Here is a 12071-nt window from a genome sequence, read left to right on the forward strand (position 1 = left end):
GGCGGGGCCTTAAAGGGCCAGTAACGAGGGGAGAGCAGGGGGCGAGGGGGAAACTGAGGCACGCAGCGAGGGGGACGCACAGCCAAGGGCACTGCTAAAGTGCCCTCAGTGCTAAAGGTCACAGGCTGAGGGGGGGCTCTGGGGAAGCCAAGAGAGTATTTACAGTTTTTCAACTCCTAGTTTAAGACAAGAGTGGTGGAAAAGGCGAGTCCCTGTTTGATCTTCAGCAGCTGCCGCCGTAACACTCCTCAACTTTGAAGTGCTTCTCTGCTGCAAACACAACTCTTGCAGCCCGGCTGCCTCCCTCTTTGATAATGCCACACAGCCGAGAAATTCTTTCCTGTAACACCCTTCAGGCCATTAACACACCAGGAAAAATGCTTGAAGCGACGCATCTGCTTGCATCAGGGAAGTTTTTAAGGGACGCACAGTGCTTTTTAAACTTGAAGGATGTGTCATGCTCTTATTTATAATGCAGCCTGATACACAAAGCTTTGTCGCTGTTATTTCCCTCATCATTCCAGAGAGCCCATTTGTTGGTTGGTTGTTTTTTTTTTTTTAAACCTCTGCACTGTTTGCTCTGTTTTCAATGATATTCAAATACCCACATAAAACAACCGCCTCCCCCGCCTGTGCTCCCACGAGCACTTATACGATAATGGCAAAGGGAAAAGCTGCTTTCTTACGCCCTGGTAAGTGCCCTTATCCAGCAACCGGGAAATGATCAACAAGCACTCTCCTCCCCCAAACCACCACTTACCCATGTGCAAAGGGATAACAAACACCAAATTAGCAAAGGAGCTGCGGGTAGGGAATTGTTTCCCTACTCCCTTCCCAGAGCTGGGGGGAAGATGGACTGGGGCTCCCTTCCTTCCTGCGCAGCAGAGGTCAGGTTTACAGGTTACTCACGCCTTAAAAGCAGTTTCTCTGCAAAATAACATATCAGCAAAAGGATAAAATAAACCTCGTTATGGAGGTCAAAGTTTTGGGTTTTTTTTTTTCTGTGAGATTTACTCTATGAACTCTACAACCACGCCATTGTTTGCGCTCTAGCCTGCAGAAAATGCAGCTGATCTCCATCTCCCAAGAAAAAACAAACAAACAAACAACAGCCTTGAAAAACACACACCACTTAGATTCAAAAAGTCACTTTTTTCAGCTTTTAACTTTCAAACTCATAAGGCAACAGAGGCAAATCGAAAACCTAAGTGCCAGGGAGCTGGTATGTGCTTCCTCCTCCGTTTCATCTCTTGGCTGGAAAACTTACCCTTCTACCAGTGGCTGACCCCACAGGGGGTCCTGCCCGTCCTACAAAAACCACATTGTTATCCATCTTCAGAGGGACTACAGCCAGACTACAGTAAAATATGGAAAATTCTCATTTAACATCCTTTGCTACAAGTCACAACCCAAAAGAAGCTCCAACAAGGCCTTTATTTCAAGCTGTTGCAAGTTGTGCATTTTCAATGGAAATTATTAAAATTACAGAAGGAAATTCTCACTTATCAAAATGACCATCAAAAAGCAGTATGTCAGAGACCAAGTCTTCTTGCATTACTTCCTAATACAACATATAATAAATACAAACAAGCCATACAAATACTTTACACGAGCAGTAAAATTTGTTTATTTTTTTAAGACATTCATTTGGTCAATTTACAAATAATCACTCTAGGCAGAGAGTAAAAAATATCATACAACAACATGAGTACAACCTCCATCTTATCCCTCAACTTTCTTATTAAAATGTAGAAATTCTCCTTGGCACTATGAAAATATATATATGTATGTATATATATACACTGTCCATTTTGTCTTTGTATTCCAAATATTAACAAAATCATTTTAAATGCATTGTTCTGGCTAGCATGAAATAACATTACAATTTATGAATAGTAATGGACAAATATCCCTTTTCTCTAGAAGGGCTGATAAAAGTACAAGTCTACAAAAAAAAAAATCTGTTGCTTTTAAAAACCACATAAAAAAACAAACTCAAAGTTGTGCTGTTTCCATCAACGCAGATGTTTTAAGATGTGTTTATTATAGACATTTAAAAGTAAATTGAAAGCTGTCCTTGTTTGAGCCTTTTCCCAATTGCATGAATTTATATTTAAGTTCTGAAAAACCACGTTCCTGCAGAGAGGGTAAACAGCAGCGTCCAACTCCAGAGAAAACAAAGCAGTGGGAAAAAAATACTATTTTTGAGACATTCAGAAAGCAACTTGGATGCTTAAAAAAAGACTTCTAAAACCAAAGGTAGTAAAAGATGGAACAAAACCTGTATTTCCCTCAGTCTTCAATACAGAACAAGAAAATCAGCTATACATATCTTTACTTTTTCCATTATTAGCTAACCTGCGTACCTGCAGTTGTTGATCTGCGCCCACTTTCAACCAGATCCATTTCATTGTTAAATACACAGACTGGGAATTGTTTTTAAGGCAGTCAATTAATCACTCTCTTCACTGGAGTCAAAAATGTCACTGAGTCGGAAAGCCTTCTTCTGTTCATCGGCTGTTGAATTGTCAGAACTAAGGCGTTTCCCCTTCCTTTTTTCTAACTTTTCTTCTAGTTCTGGAAGCTTCTCTTCAAAAAGATAATCAATAATTTCTTTGGGGGAGGAAAAAAAAGAGAGGAAAACAAAAAGTAGTCTTAATTAGATCTGTAATGGAATTGGGTACCCTGGGGAAACGGTATCTCACAGACAGCAATTATTTTGTCAGTGTTAAATGCAAAAAAATCTCACTATTCCAGAGTAATCACCGTGGCTGCAGGGTAGATCAGACACATACATACATGCAAAGATAAAATAAAAAAGCACAGTCATAAAACTTAAAGGCCAGGTATTAAAGAGAAGAGGTTGATAAGCATTGCATGAAGATGCCGTTGAAAGTAAACTGTTATTAAAAAAATAATAATAATTTAGTAAAATAAGTATAAAGCCTGAGATTTTAGCCAATTTACTTAGGGGAAAGCTAAATAAGAAAGCATTAAACTGGAATACATATCCTCTTAGATTCAAGCAAAAACCTTAAGGAGTATACACAAACAGCTGGGATACTGACCGGAAAAAGTCTTTTTTTGCCACAAAGGAACACAGGAGACTTTTAGCTTATAAAATTTTGCTTGAACGTAGGCTTTAGGAACACCTCTGAAAAGAGAAGAGCTCAAAGAATTAGCGGTGCAAGGAACTATTACAAAGTTTAGTTGTTACTGAGTTATCAATTCATGAGAGTGAGTGATGCCAGTCAAACAAGATCTTAGCTTCAGGTAAAAAGGATGGATTTCAAATCCTCATCCAAATGGTTTTTCAAGACAGCAGTTCCCCTTGAAGGTAAGAACCCAAACCCTCCCATTATACATATGCATTATATGCTTAGTGAAAAGACATAGTAAATGAAACTGAAAGTATATGGATAAAGAAAGAAACGCTGTAGAGGAAGTACAGCATTCACAGTACTGGTAATTTCATATTCAACACTTACTTTGTTTGGAAGACGACTATTATATTATATCACACACTCCAATAATTATCCCTTTTGCTATGTGCTGATTAACACCTGGAAAAGTCCTTTATCAGATACTTTAGCACAGACTACATAACATTTCTCGTATACGGGATGTGCTGGGAGTACAATGAGGGTTTCCTAAAGTGGTTAGAACTAAGTTTCAGAGATTATTGGCATGGTTTGCTGCTCAGTACTACGCAAGGATATACAACTGTATGTTACCAACTTAAATGACATTTCTATAGTTGCAGGGGTCTAAGAACTTTGATTCCTTTGTGGAATTTTTAAGACCGTCTGCTTCAACTATCCTTTGTATCCATAACAAGAGCGAAAAAACTTTACCCGATAGCATTACTGAGTTCTTCCCAGTTTACTTCATTAGCATCCTCCACTTGCATTTCATACAACCTGTGAATATAACACAGAAGCAGTTTGAAGGCAGAATTCAAGAAATAATTCAATAATGCTTACAGCTCCCCCAGTCAGAAGTCACAGGACGTTTTGTCCAAAAAAAGAGTGGTTGTGAAACCCGTATGAAACTGCAGGCCGTTCTCACCCAGTAAGTTTTTATAAACGCAACTCAGAACAGTAAGAGATACAGAAAGGTTACAGTGACTCTGAACTATACCTTTTAATAAGATTGATCTTGGCCTGTAATCCTTTGGTCCCCCTATATAGCTGCTGCCCCTTGGTGATCTTGTTTGTCAAAATTGTAGTCCTTTGAAAACACACAGAAAAAGATTTATATCATTTCAAGAAATTCCAAGCATCTAAAGGAAGCGTCTTCAAGATGCTACTGCTGCCACAGAGAAGCAGAAATCAGGCTTCACTATCACAGCAAGAAGAAAACTTACCATAGCTAGCAAAGAGTTATTTCTTAGCGTCGGACACATTTGCAACATCTTTCCTGTAGTCTACAACCTATTTATTACCTGTCTTACCAAACAATCGTCATGGCACAAAAACTTTTGCAGAATGGAGTTAAATGCACCCCAGAACACGGTTTACTATCTCAACTTAGTATATCTCAATATAGTAAAGGTAAAACCTTACCATTTCTGTTTACATTGTCTCCAATATCGAGTTCCCACTTTAGTTTCAATCTCAGTCCATGGTAATTTCTGGTACAGTGTCTCACGGTCAATCGAGATGTCTCTCTGTGACTTTTCCGATGATGAAAGAGAATTTGCGTCTTCCTTTTCCATCCTTTTCCTAATCACCTCCTCCACTGCTTGCATTAACTTCTGGGTCTCTTCCTTTGACCAAGGGCCATAATTAACAGCTAAAATTGAAAAATAAGGCATAATGTATCATAAACAATTAGGAAAAAAACAGCAAAAGAGCAAATGCTGCACTTTGCATTGCTCTTATTTAAATGACCAGCCTCTTAACAAGCTTCTCAGAAACTCTTCTGCATACCAGTTTCGAGAGAGGCATTCAGCCTAATCACTGAAGAACAGCACTGATCCCTAGTTTCTATCTTTTAAAACCTGGTTGCCAAGTTCCTCCTGCCCTCCCCCTGAAAGTATCTATTTAGATGCCCGTTCCATCTAACAAAGAGTTGCATTTGTTCCACCGCTTCTCTTCCTTTTTCTATCAGAGACTGTTCTTATCCCTTCTGTATGGAAAATGTGATCCGTGGTTTGGAAAAAAAGAACCACTACAAAAAAAATTAATTAAAAAAGAAGTCCACTCTAGGGATTTTTTTTCCTGAAGTTTAGGGCACATACAACATACAGTTAAAATAACATCTCAAATTGCAATACACAGAATAATTTTTTTTGCCTTAAAATTACATACCCGACTTGATTTCAGAGTATTTCATAGCAACTGAGAGGTTAGAACGGGACATCAACTCAGAAATCTTCTTCCAATCATTCCCATGCAGAGCATGATACTTCTTTAATTTTTCTTTTTCTTCCTTACTATACCTAGTTGAGGAAATGGGCACAGCTTTAGCTGTAAATTCAGACCATTCCAACATCTTAAAAGAGCTGTAATCTTTACAGGCATTTCAAAGTTACTCATCACTACCATTTCAAGTCACATTTTAGAACAGAAGAATTGATAAGGACTAGTCAGAAAAACAAACTGTCAATTAAGTCACAGTAACTGACACAAATAAGGGAGATTATCTTCATTTGTATCCATTTTTAATGTACAAATAAACATCAGAGACTGATGTTAGCATTTAGAAACTCTCTCAAATTACTCACCTCCCTTTATAATTATTTGGGTCAAACATCTTCCTTGCTCGGTAATATATCAGCCTCCAGGGTCGTGGTATACCCTCAGCTAGAAGGTAAATGTTTCATTTTTAAGAAATATTTCTCACACTGGTGAGGGTAATTCAAAAAAAAAAAACAAAAACAAAACAAAACCAAAAGAATAACATACATTTTCACGACCATGCTGTCAATGACAGATACCCTCCGTTCAAGAGAACATACTCTACAACACTTTGGTAAATGCACAGGAAATAGTCAGAACAGAATCTCCTGAGAAGCTTCAAAGATGTACTTATTATGACCTTGACAGGATTGTGAATGCTGACAGCCGGTAAATAATTGTGTGCCAGAGCACATAGGTGTGGGTGAGTATGGAAACCTGAACTTTTGAACTCTCCAGCACAAACGTGTTACTCATTAGCTACAAATTGTACGGCCCGGCTGTAAGTTTTGATAACATCTAAGTAATGTACTGAATACACCTATTAACAGAGAAAGATGAGACAGCCAGAAATCAGGAGGCTGATGAGATATTGTGATTCTGCATATAGACTAATTCGATGGGCAAAAGCGGTGACTAGGCGTATCCAGCAAAAACAAAGTAAAGATCTTGGCGGAAGGAAAGATCCTTGAAGTGGGGGAAGATCCACTGGGACCAATACTTGGGAACACATAACAATCTTGGTCAGCAACACGCAGAACAGATGACTGCAAGCGACTCGCATAACACCAACAGGAGACTCTGCCCGGTTTTCCCAGACCAGGAGCGACCTCCCAGATGGGGAGAGAAGTCAACACCAGGCAAACATAATGATGCAGGGGGAATGCCTGCATGCGTGAAAAAAATCAACAGGTATGTAGCCTCCATGACCGTTCAATAAATACTAGTATCCAAATCCATTACAGGTTGTCATTTACTCTGTCTTGCCTATGCTAATGATATAGAACAACGCAGAACAGAAAGCCACTGACCAAGTGCACTGAGTAGATTAATCAGAGATGTTACAAAGTGAACATGTTTGCCATACAAAGTGTTTGTGCATGTTTTCTAGCCAAAAGTAGCCTAACAAAATGAGGAAAGAGGAAGAGAAGAGATGCTTACCCTGCAAATAGAATCTCAGTCATAAGAATTTTACTGGTTTTCCTCACGACTTGGAAAACTACCTACTTTGGCTAATGACCTAATTTCACAGAATCATAGAATGGTTTAGGTTGGAAAGGACCTTGGAGATCATCGAGTTCCAACCCCCCTGCCATAGACCAACACCTCCCACCAGCCCAGGTTGCCCAAGGCCACGTCCAGCCTGGCCTTGAACACCTCCAGGGATGGGGCCTCAACATCCTCTCTGGGCAACCTGTTCCAGTGCCTCACCACCCTCAAAGTGAAAAACTTCTTCCTAATGTTTAATCTAAACCTGCCCTCTTCCAGTTTAAAGCCATTCCCCCTCGTCCTGTCACTACATGCCCTAGTAAAAAGTCCTTCCCCAGCTCTCCTGTAGCCCCTTTAGGTTCTTTCAGTTTCTGACATCACTCACTCAGTCCTAAACCTGCCACCTATTTATGTGCTCTAAGAATGGTTGACAATTTCAGAGAGGGCTTAATCACACCTGCCATTAATAAATCACTATGCTTAATTAAAGCCTGGCATATAATGCATCTTAAGCCATAAAGCCCAAATGCAAGTTTAAAAGTCTGTAAGTGCTGCTAATCATTATGATATTTTAACCTCTAACCTATTCATAACCGAGAAAAGATAGTAACATTATACTGTACAGATTATCAACTACATAATCTCAGCAGCATGCTCCTTTTTAGCCAGATTTAGCAACATTAGTGCTTCTCAATAAAAACATTGTTTTTAAAAATATATACTGATATCACCAGGTTATGGAATGTAACATTCAGCTATTTGAGAAGGAACTTAAATACTTACAAAGTTTTTCACAAAAGAGATGTTCTGCTTTTAGGCGATTTATAGTTTCTTTATCTTCTGGATACCTTGAGGTAAACAGGAGTTTTTCAGCACTGTCTATTCCAGTAATCAATAAGAATTCTTCAATATTTTTCCGGATTTGATTATTTTCCTTCTGGGAAAATCTGCCAAACTTGACAGCAATACCTAAAATATACAGAAAGTTTTATTAAAAAAAAAAAAAAAAAGAAAGAAGCAAACCTCAAGTACCATCTCTCGTGCATTACACTTCAGGTTTTAACAAAGATAATGTCTTGGTTTGAGGTAAAACAGAACCAATTTTCTTTTCGGTAATTTTACTTTTCAGTTAAGCCTCTTCTAATTGAACTCTCTGAAATTAACACATTTTTCAGACAGGTTTTCAGACACATTTTTCAGGCTTCTGGGAACAGTAAAACCTAATGTTTATAGTTAATACCAAGGGATGGCATGCAGAGAGCCTCTTCCTTATACTTACTGCTATAACAGCCAAGGCCAGCTCACTTTGCTATATGCCCCATTGGAGGGTCGGAAAAGGAAAAAACATAAGAAGCGGAGAAGCGGACAGGACAGGTGACCCAAACCTGACCAACAGGGTATTCCATCCCATCTGCCTCATGCTCAGTATAAAAACTGAGGGATCAAAGGGATCAGCCCTCTTTCTTCAGTGGCTGGTGTCTGAGGAGGACTCTGTCTGTTCATCTGCTTTTGATCCCGATCCACATGTTCCTGAATCCAGATCTGAGTTCAGCTCCCATCCATTGCCGAGTCCAGTCTGGGACTCTCCCAGTGCCCACTGACGTCATCATCATCCTGGGAGCTCGATACGGGTTTGTATATATTGTATATATTTCATTATTTTCTTATTAATATTCTTATATTTTCTTCATATTATTTTATTATTAATATTTCATTAAAGTAGTTTAGTTTCTTTTAAACTCATAAGTTCTCCCTTCCTCTCATTCTTCTCTCACTTGGGAGAGAAGTTAGAGTATCCGTCATTCATTTTAGTGCCCAGCCCAGCCCAAGCCACAACACATATAATGAAAGATCAACAAATTCTAAAGGTGAAAAAAGAAAACTGAAGAGAGACAAAATAAGAGCTGGGAGCAGGTAAATTACACATTCACTTTTGACTGTAATTTGTCAACGAGGAAGTAGATACTACAAAGCAAAGAAACAGAAAGTATGTCCATTGGAATGAAGTGAACCAGACTCCACGCATGTGACAGACAGTACAAAACCAAACGATTTTCTCTCTCTCAAAATATTAGCACAGCTGCACAGTCCTTCCTCACTGCAACAATATTTTGAGAGCTCACCTTGTTTTTTAAACTGTTTAAACCTCACTAGGTCTCTTCTAGCCATCTTCCTGATTGAACTCTCTGATATATTCCGCACATGAGGAATAAACTCTTCCAATTCTTGTTTTGCAGTATCCAAATCCACAACTGAACATGTGGTAGAGTCCAGGAACTCTTCATCATCCAGATTAAGCTCATCAAGGGCTGCCATCTCAGTAAAGGAACTATTCTGGTCCTTCTTTCTATTTGAGGCTGAGGGTTCTGGTGTCCTGACACACACACAAAAAAAAAAACCCAAACACAAACAAAACAAAAAAAGAGTAAAATAAAATACACCACTAGAGCTCCAAAACAGAGATTTTGTTAGTATCTCTTCCATTAAAAGAATGAACATGTTCATTAATTAAGGAACACAGAATACTTCATACATCTACCCCCTTGTATTTCCAACCTTTTAGCACTGACATTATCAAATTATTATTATCAAATTTCTATACTTACAATATTCAAAGAGCTTGCTGAAGTTTTGAAAATCCGCACCCTTCCCACAAAACTCTCTCACATGGACATACAGAAGAAATAGCGTCTCTTGCTACCACTGGCAACCCAGAACTTTTCCATCTGTCTCTTACTAGTGCTCTTATTGTAAGTTCTAGACACTGCAAAAGCACCAACAGCTATTTACACGAGCATCTGTTCACACAGAACACTAAATTCTTTAGCTGACCTCGCCTTTTGTTTGGCAAAAATGCCTACGTTCACTATAAATATCAAATTTAACAGATGGAATCCCTTTCTTTTTTTTTTTTTTTTTTCCTAATATGAATTACTTGCATATAAATTATTTCTATACCTACAGTTTTTACGTTGAAGGAAATAGTCTACATTGAAAGCAATGGTACTGTATTCTTACAAATTTTACTGTATTGATAACTAAGCTCTTAAAGTAGCTCTCAACATCTCATCTGTAACATCTCAACATACTGTAAAGGTTTTTGAAGTTGTTTTTAAAAATACATACAACACAGACTCAAGAAAAATCTGGAATCCAAATAATGTGATAAAAACATATCTGGGGGGTAGGAAAAGCAAACAAACAAACCCAAACCCTAAACTTACATTACGTCAGATTCTGAAGAGCTGTCTTCCATGACAAAAGCACTGCTTTTTATTCGCTTTTTGGCATGCACTGGAGTTTTTTTAGGAGTTCGATCATCTGCTTTAGTTGTCTTTGAAAAATCAGTAGGTACATCCATAGAATCTTCACTCACAGCAGAAGCAGCATCACAGTCACCATCTTCATGCCATTGCTGCGGTGTTGCCACACTGCCCTCTTCTGTAGGTGACAGCAAGACTGTGTCTTCCCCTTGCCTGTTTTGCTCAGGACATGACAACAGTGATTGGTCAACGGTTACACCTGTGTCTTCCTGCGTATCTTGGGTATTACTGCCTCTTTTCTTCTTCTTTTTTGATTTTTTGTCATTTTTATCACGTGTTTCTGTGGTAGGCAGCTCACGTACCTCATCCCCATCAGGCAATGATTCTTTTCTTTTCTTCTTAACAGATTGTTTTAAATAAATGTAATCAGCATTGATCTCCTGACAACTACCAGTGGTATGCTGATTTACTGTGACACAAATTGCATCACTTTGATCATCTGTACCATCATACTTCTGCTTCTTTTTTTTCTTTTTCTTTTGGGAAGCATCTACTCCATTTTCATTACTAACTTCATGTTCCAGTCCTACACAAGAATTATCCAATGAAGGCTGTTGCTTCTCCCCCTTGTTTTTTTTTTTCTTCTTCTTTTTACGGCCTTCTCCACTCTGTGCTGCTCGATCTTCACAGAGCAGTGGTGAAGCACGGCTAATCTCTGCATTTTGTATACTTTCTCTTTCATCATTTTCATGTTTCTTATTGTATTCTTTATGTTTTCTCTTTTTCTTCTTCTTGAGAAAATCCTCAACTTGAAAATCATCTGCACTTGCTTTTTCTGTCATATTTTTTCTTATCTTAAAGAAAAGAGATAAATTTTACTCAAGTGCTACAATCTGTGTACCGTTACACATTGTTACAAACTAAAACCAACAAAACAAAGCAGCCCAAAACATTAAAATATTATGGAACTCAATATTATCTGAGAAACAGATGATAAAGATACTTACTTTTCAATCCAGCTAATACTGTAAAGTGACTATGAAAAAGTGATGTTTTCTTCATTAAACAGATGTGCATCACAGCTGTATTGCCTTAAAATTGCCTTCCTAGAACAACAAAGATATACTTTAATAACTAATACCTTTAAGTTGATTTTGCATAACTAAGCAATGACAGAATGCTATATTCAACTCTGCTTCCAGCACTGAAACAGCAACAAGCCAAAGGTAATAAAGAAACATTAAACTAATCAGCATTAAAACCAAGTTCTCTAATTAGAAGCTCCTGACTATGTTCAAACAGGCCGAGCCCCACCAGTTCCCACAGACTGTAACCAGAACAAATCTATTCCTGAAAACCACAGATACGCAGTGCGGGTGGGAATTATTTTTTAGCACGTTTTCTACGGCCAGCACATGAGTAACACTTACAAAGCAACATCCTGTCATCTCGAAACACAAGACCCCGAATTTCACATCCCCAAATCCCCACAACAGTTTCCAGCAGCACTAGACATTACCGCCGGGAAGCGGCTGCTCTCAAATCTATTCCTGAAAACCACAGATACGCAGTGCGGGTGGGAATTATTTTTTAGCACGTTTTCTACGGCCAGCACATGAGTAACACTTACAAAGCAACATCCTGTCATCTCGAAACACAAGACCCCGAATTTCACATCCCCAAATCCCCACAACAGTTTCCAGCAGCACTAGACATTACCGCCGGGAAGCGGCTGCTCTGAAACCCCCGGAGACAGCCACCAAACCGCACGCCACCAGGCAGCTCTGGGGACCGTCACCAAACCCCACTTCACCACACAGCTCCGCCCCAGCACTGTGCTAAGAAAGCCAGGCCGTGGGCCACCAGCCCACGTCCCGTCCCGTCCCGTCCCGTCCCGCCCCGCCGGGCCGCCGCTAAC

General features: G+C 39.1%; 1 protein-coding gene across 1 annotated transcript; it reads right to left on the bottom strand.

Annotated features, from left to right (window-relative positions):
- Window positions 1–2452: 2452 nt before the first annotated feature.
- TTF1 (transcription termination factor, RNA polymerase I) lies at window positions 2453–10995 on the bottom strand. Its single transcript, XM_009892309.1, has 11 exons — window positions 10413–10995; window positions 10115–10328; window positions 9014–9264; window positions 7674–7859; window positions 5729–5807; window positions 5313–5443; window positions 4566–4794; window positions 4141–4230; window positions 3855–3920; window positions 3069–3154; window positions 2453–2613 (listed from the first exon to the last, which is right to left on the bottom strand). The coding sequence occupies exons 1-11, from the start codon at window positions 10993–10995 to the stop codon at window positions 2453–2455; spliced, it is 2076 nt and encodes a 691-aa protein (XP_009890611.1).
- Between the last annotated feature and the right edge of the window lie 1076 nt (window positions 10996–12071).

Source organism: Charadrius vociferus, unplaced genomic scaffold (genome assembly GCF_000708025.1).
Source record: "Charadrius vociferus isolate BGI_N301 unplaced genomic scaffold, ASM70802v2 scaffold549, whole genome shotgun sequence".
Lineage (NCBI taxonomy): Eukaryota > Metazoa > Chordata > Aves > Charadriiformes > Charadriidae > Charadrius > Charadrius vociferus.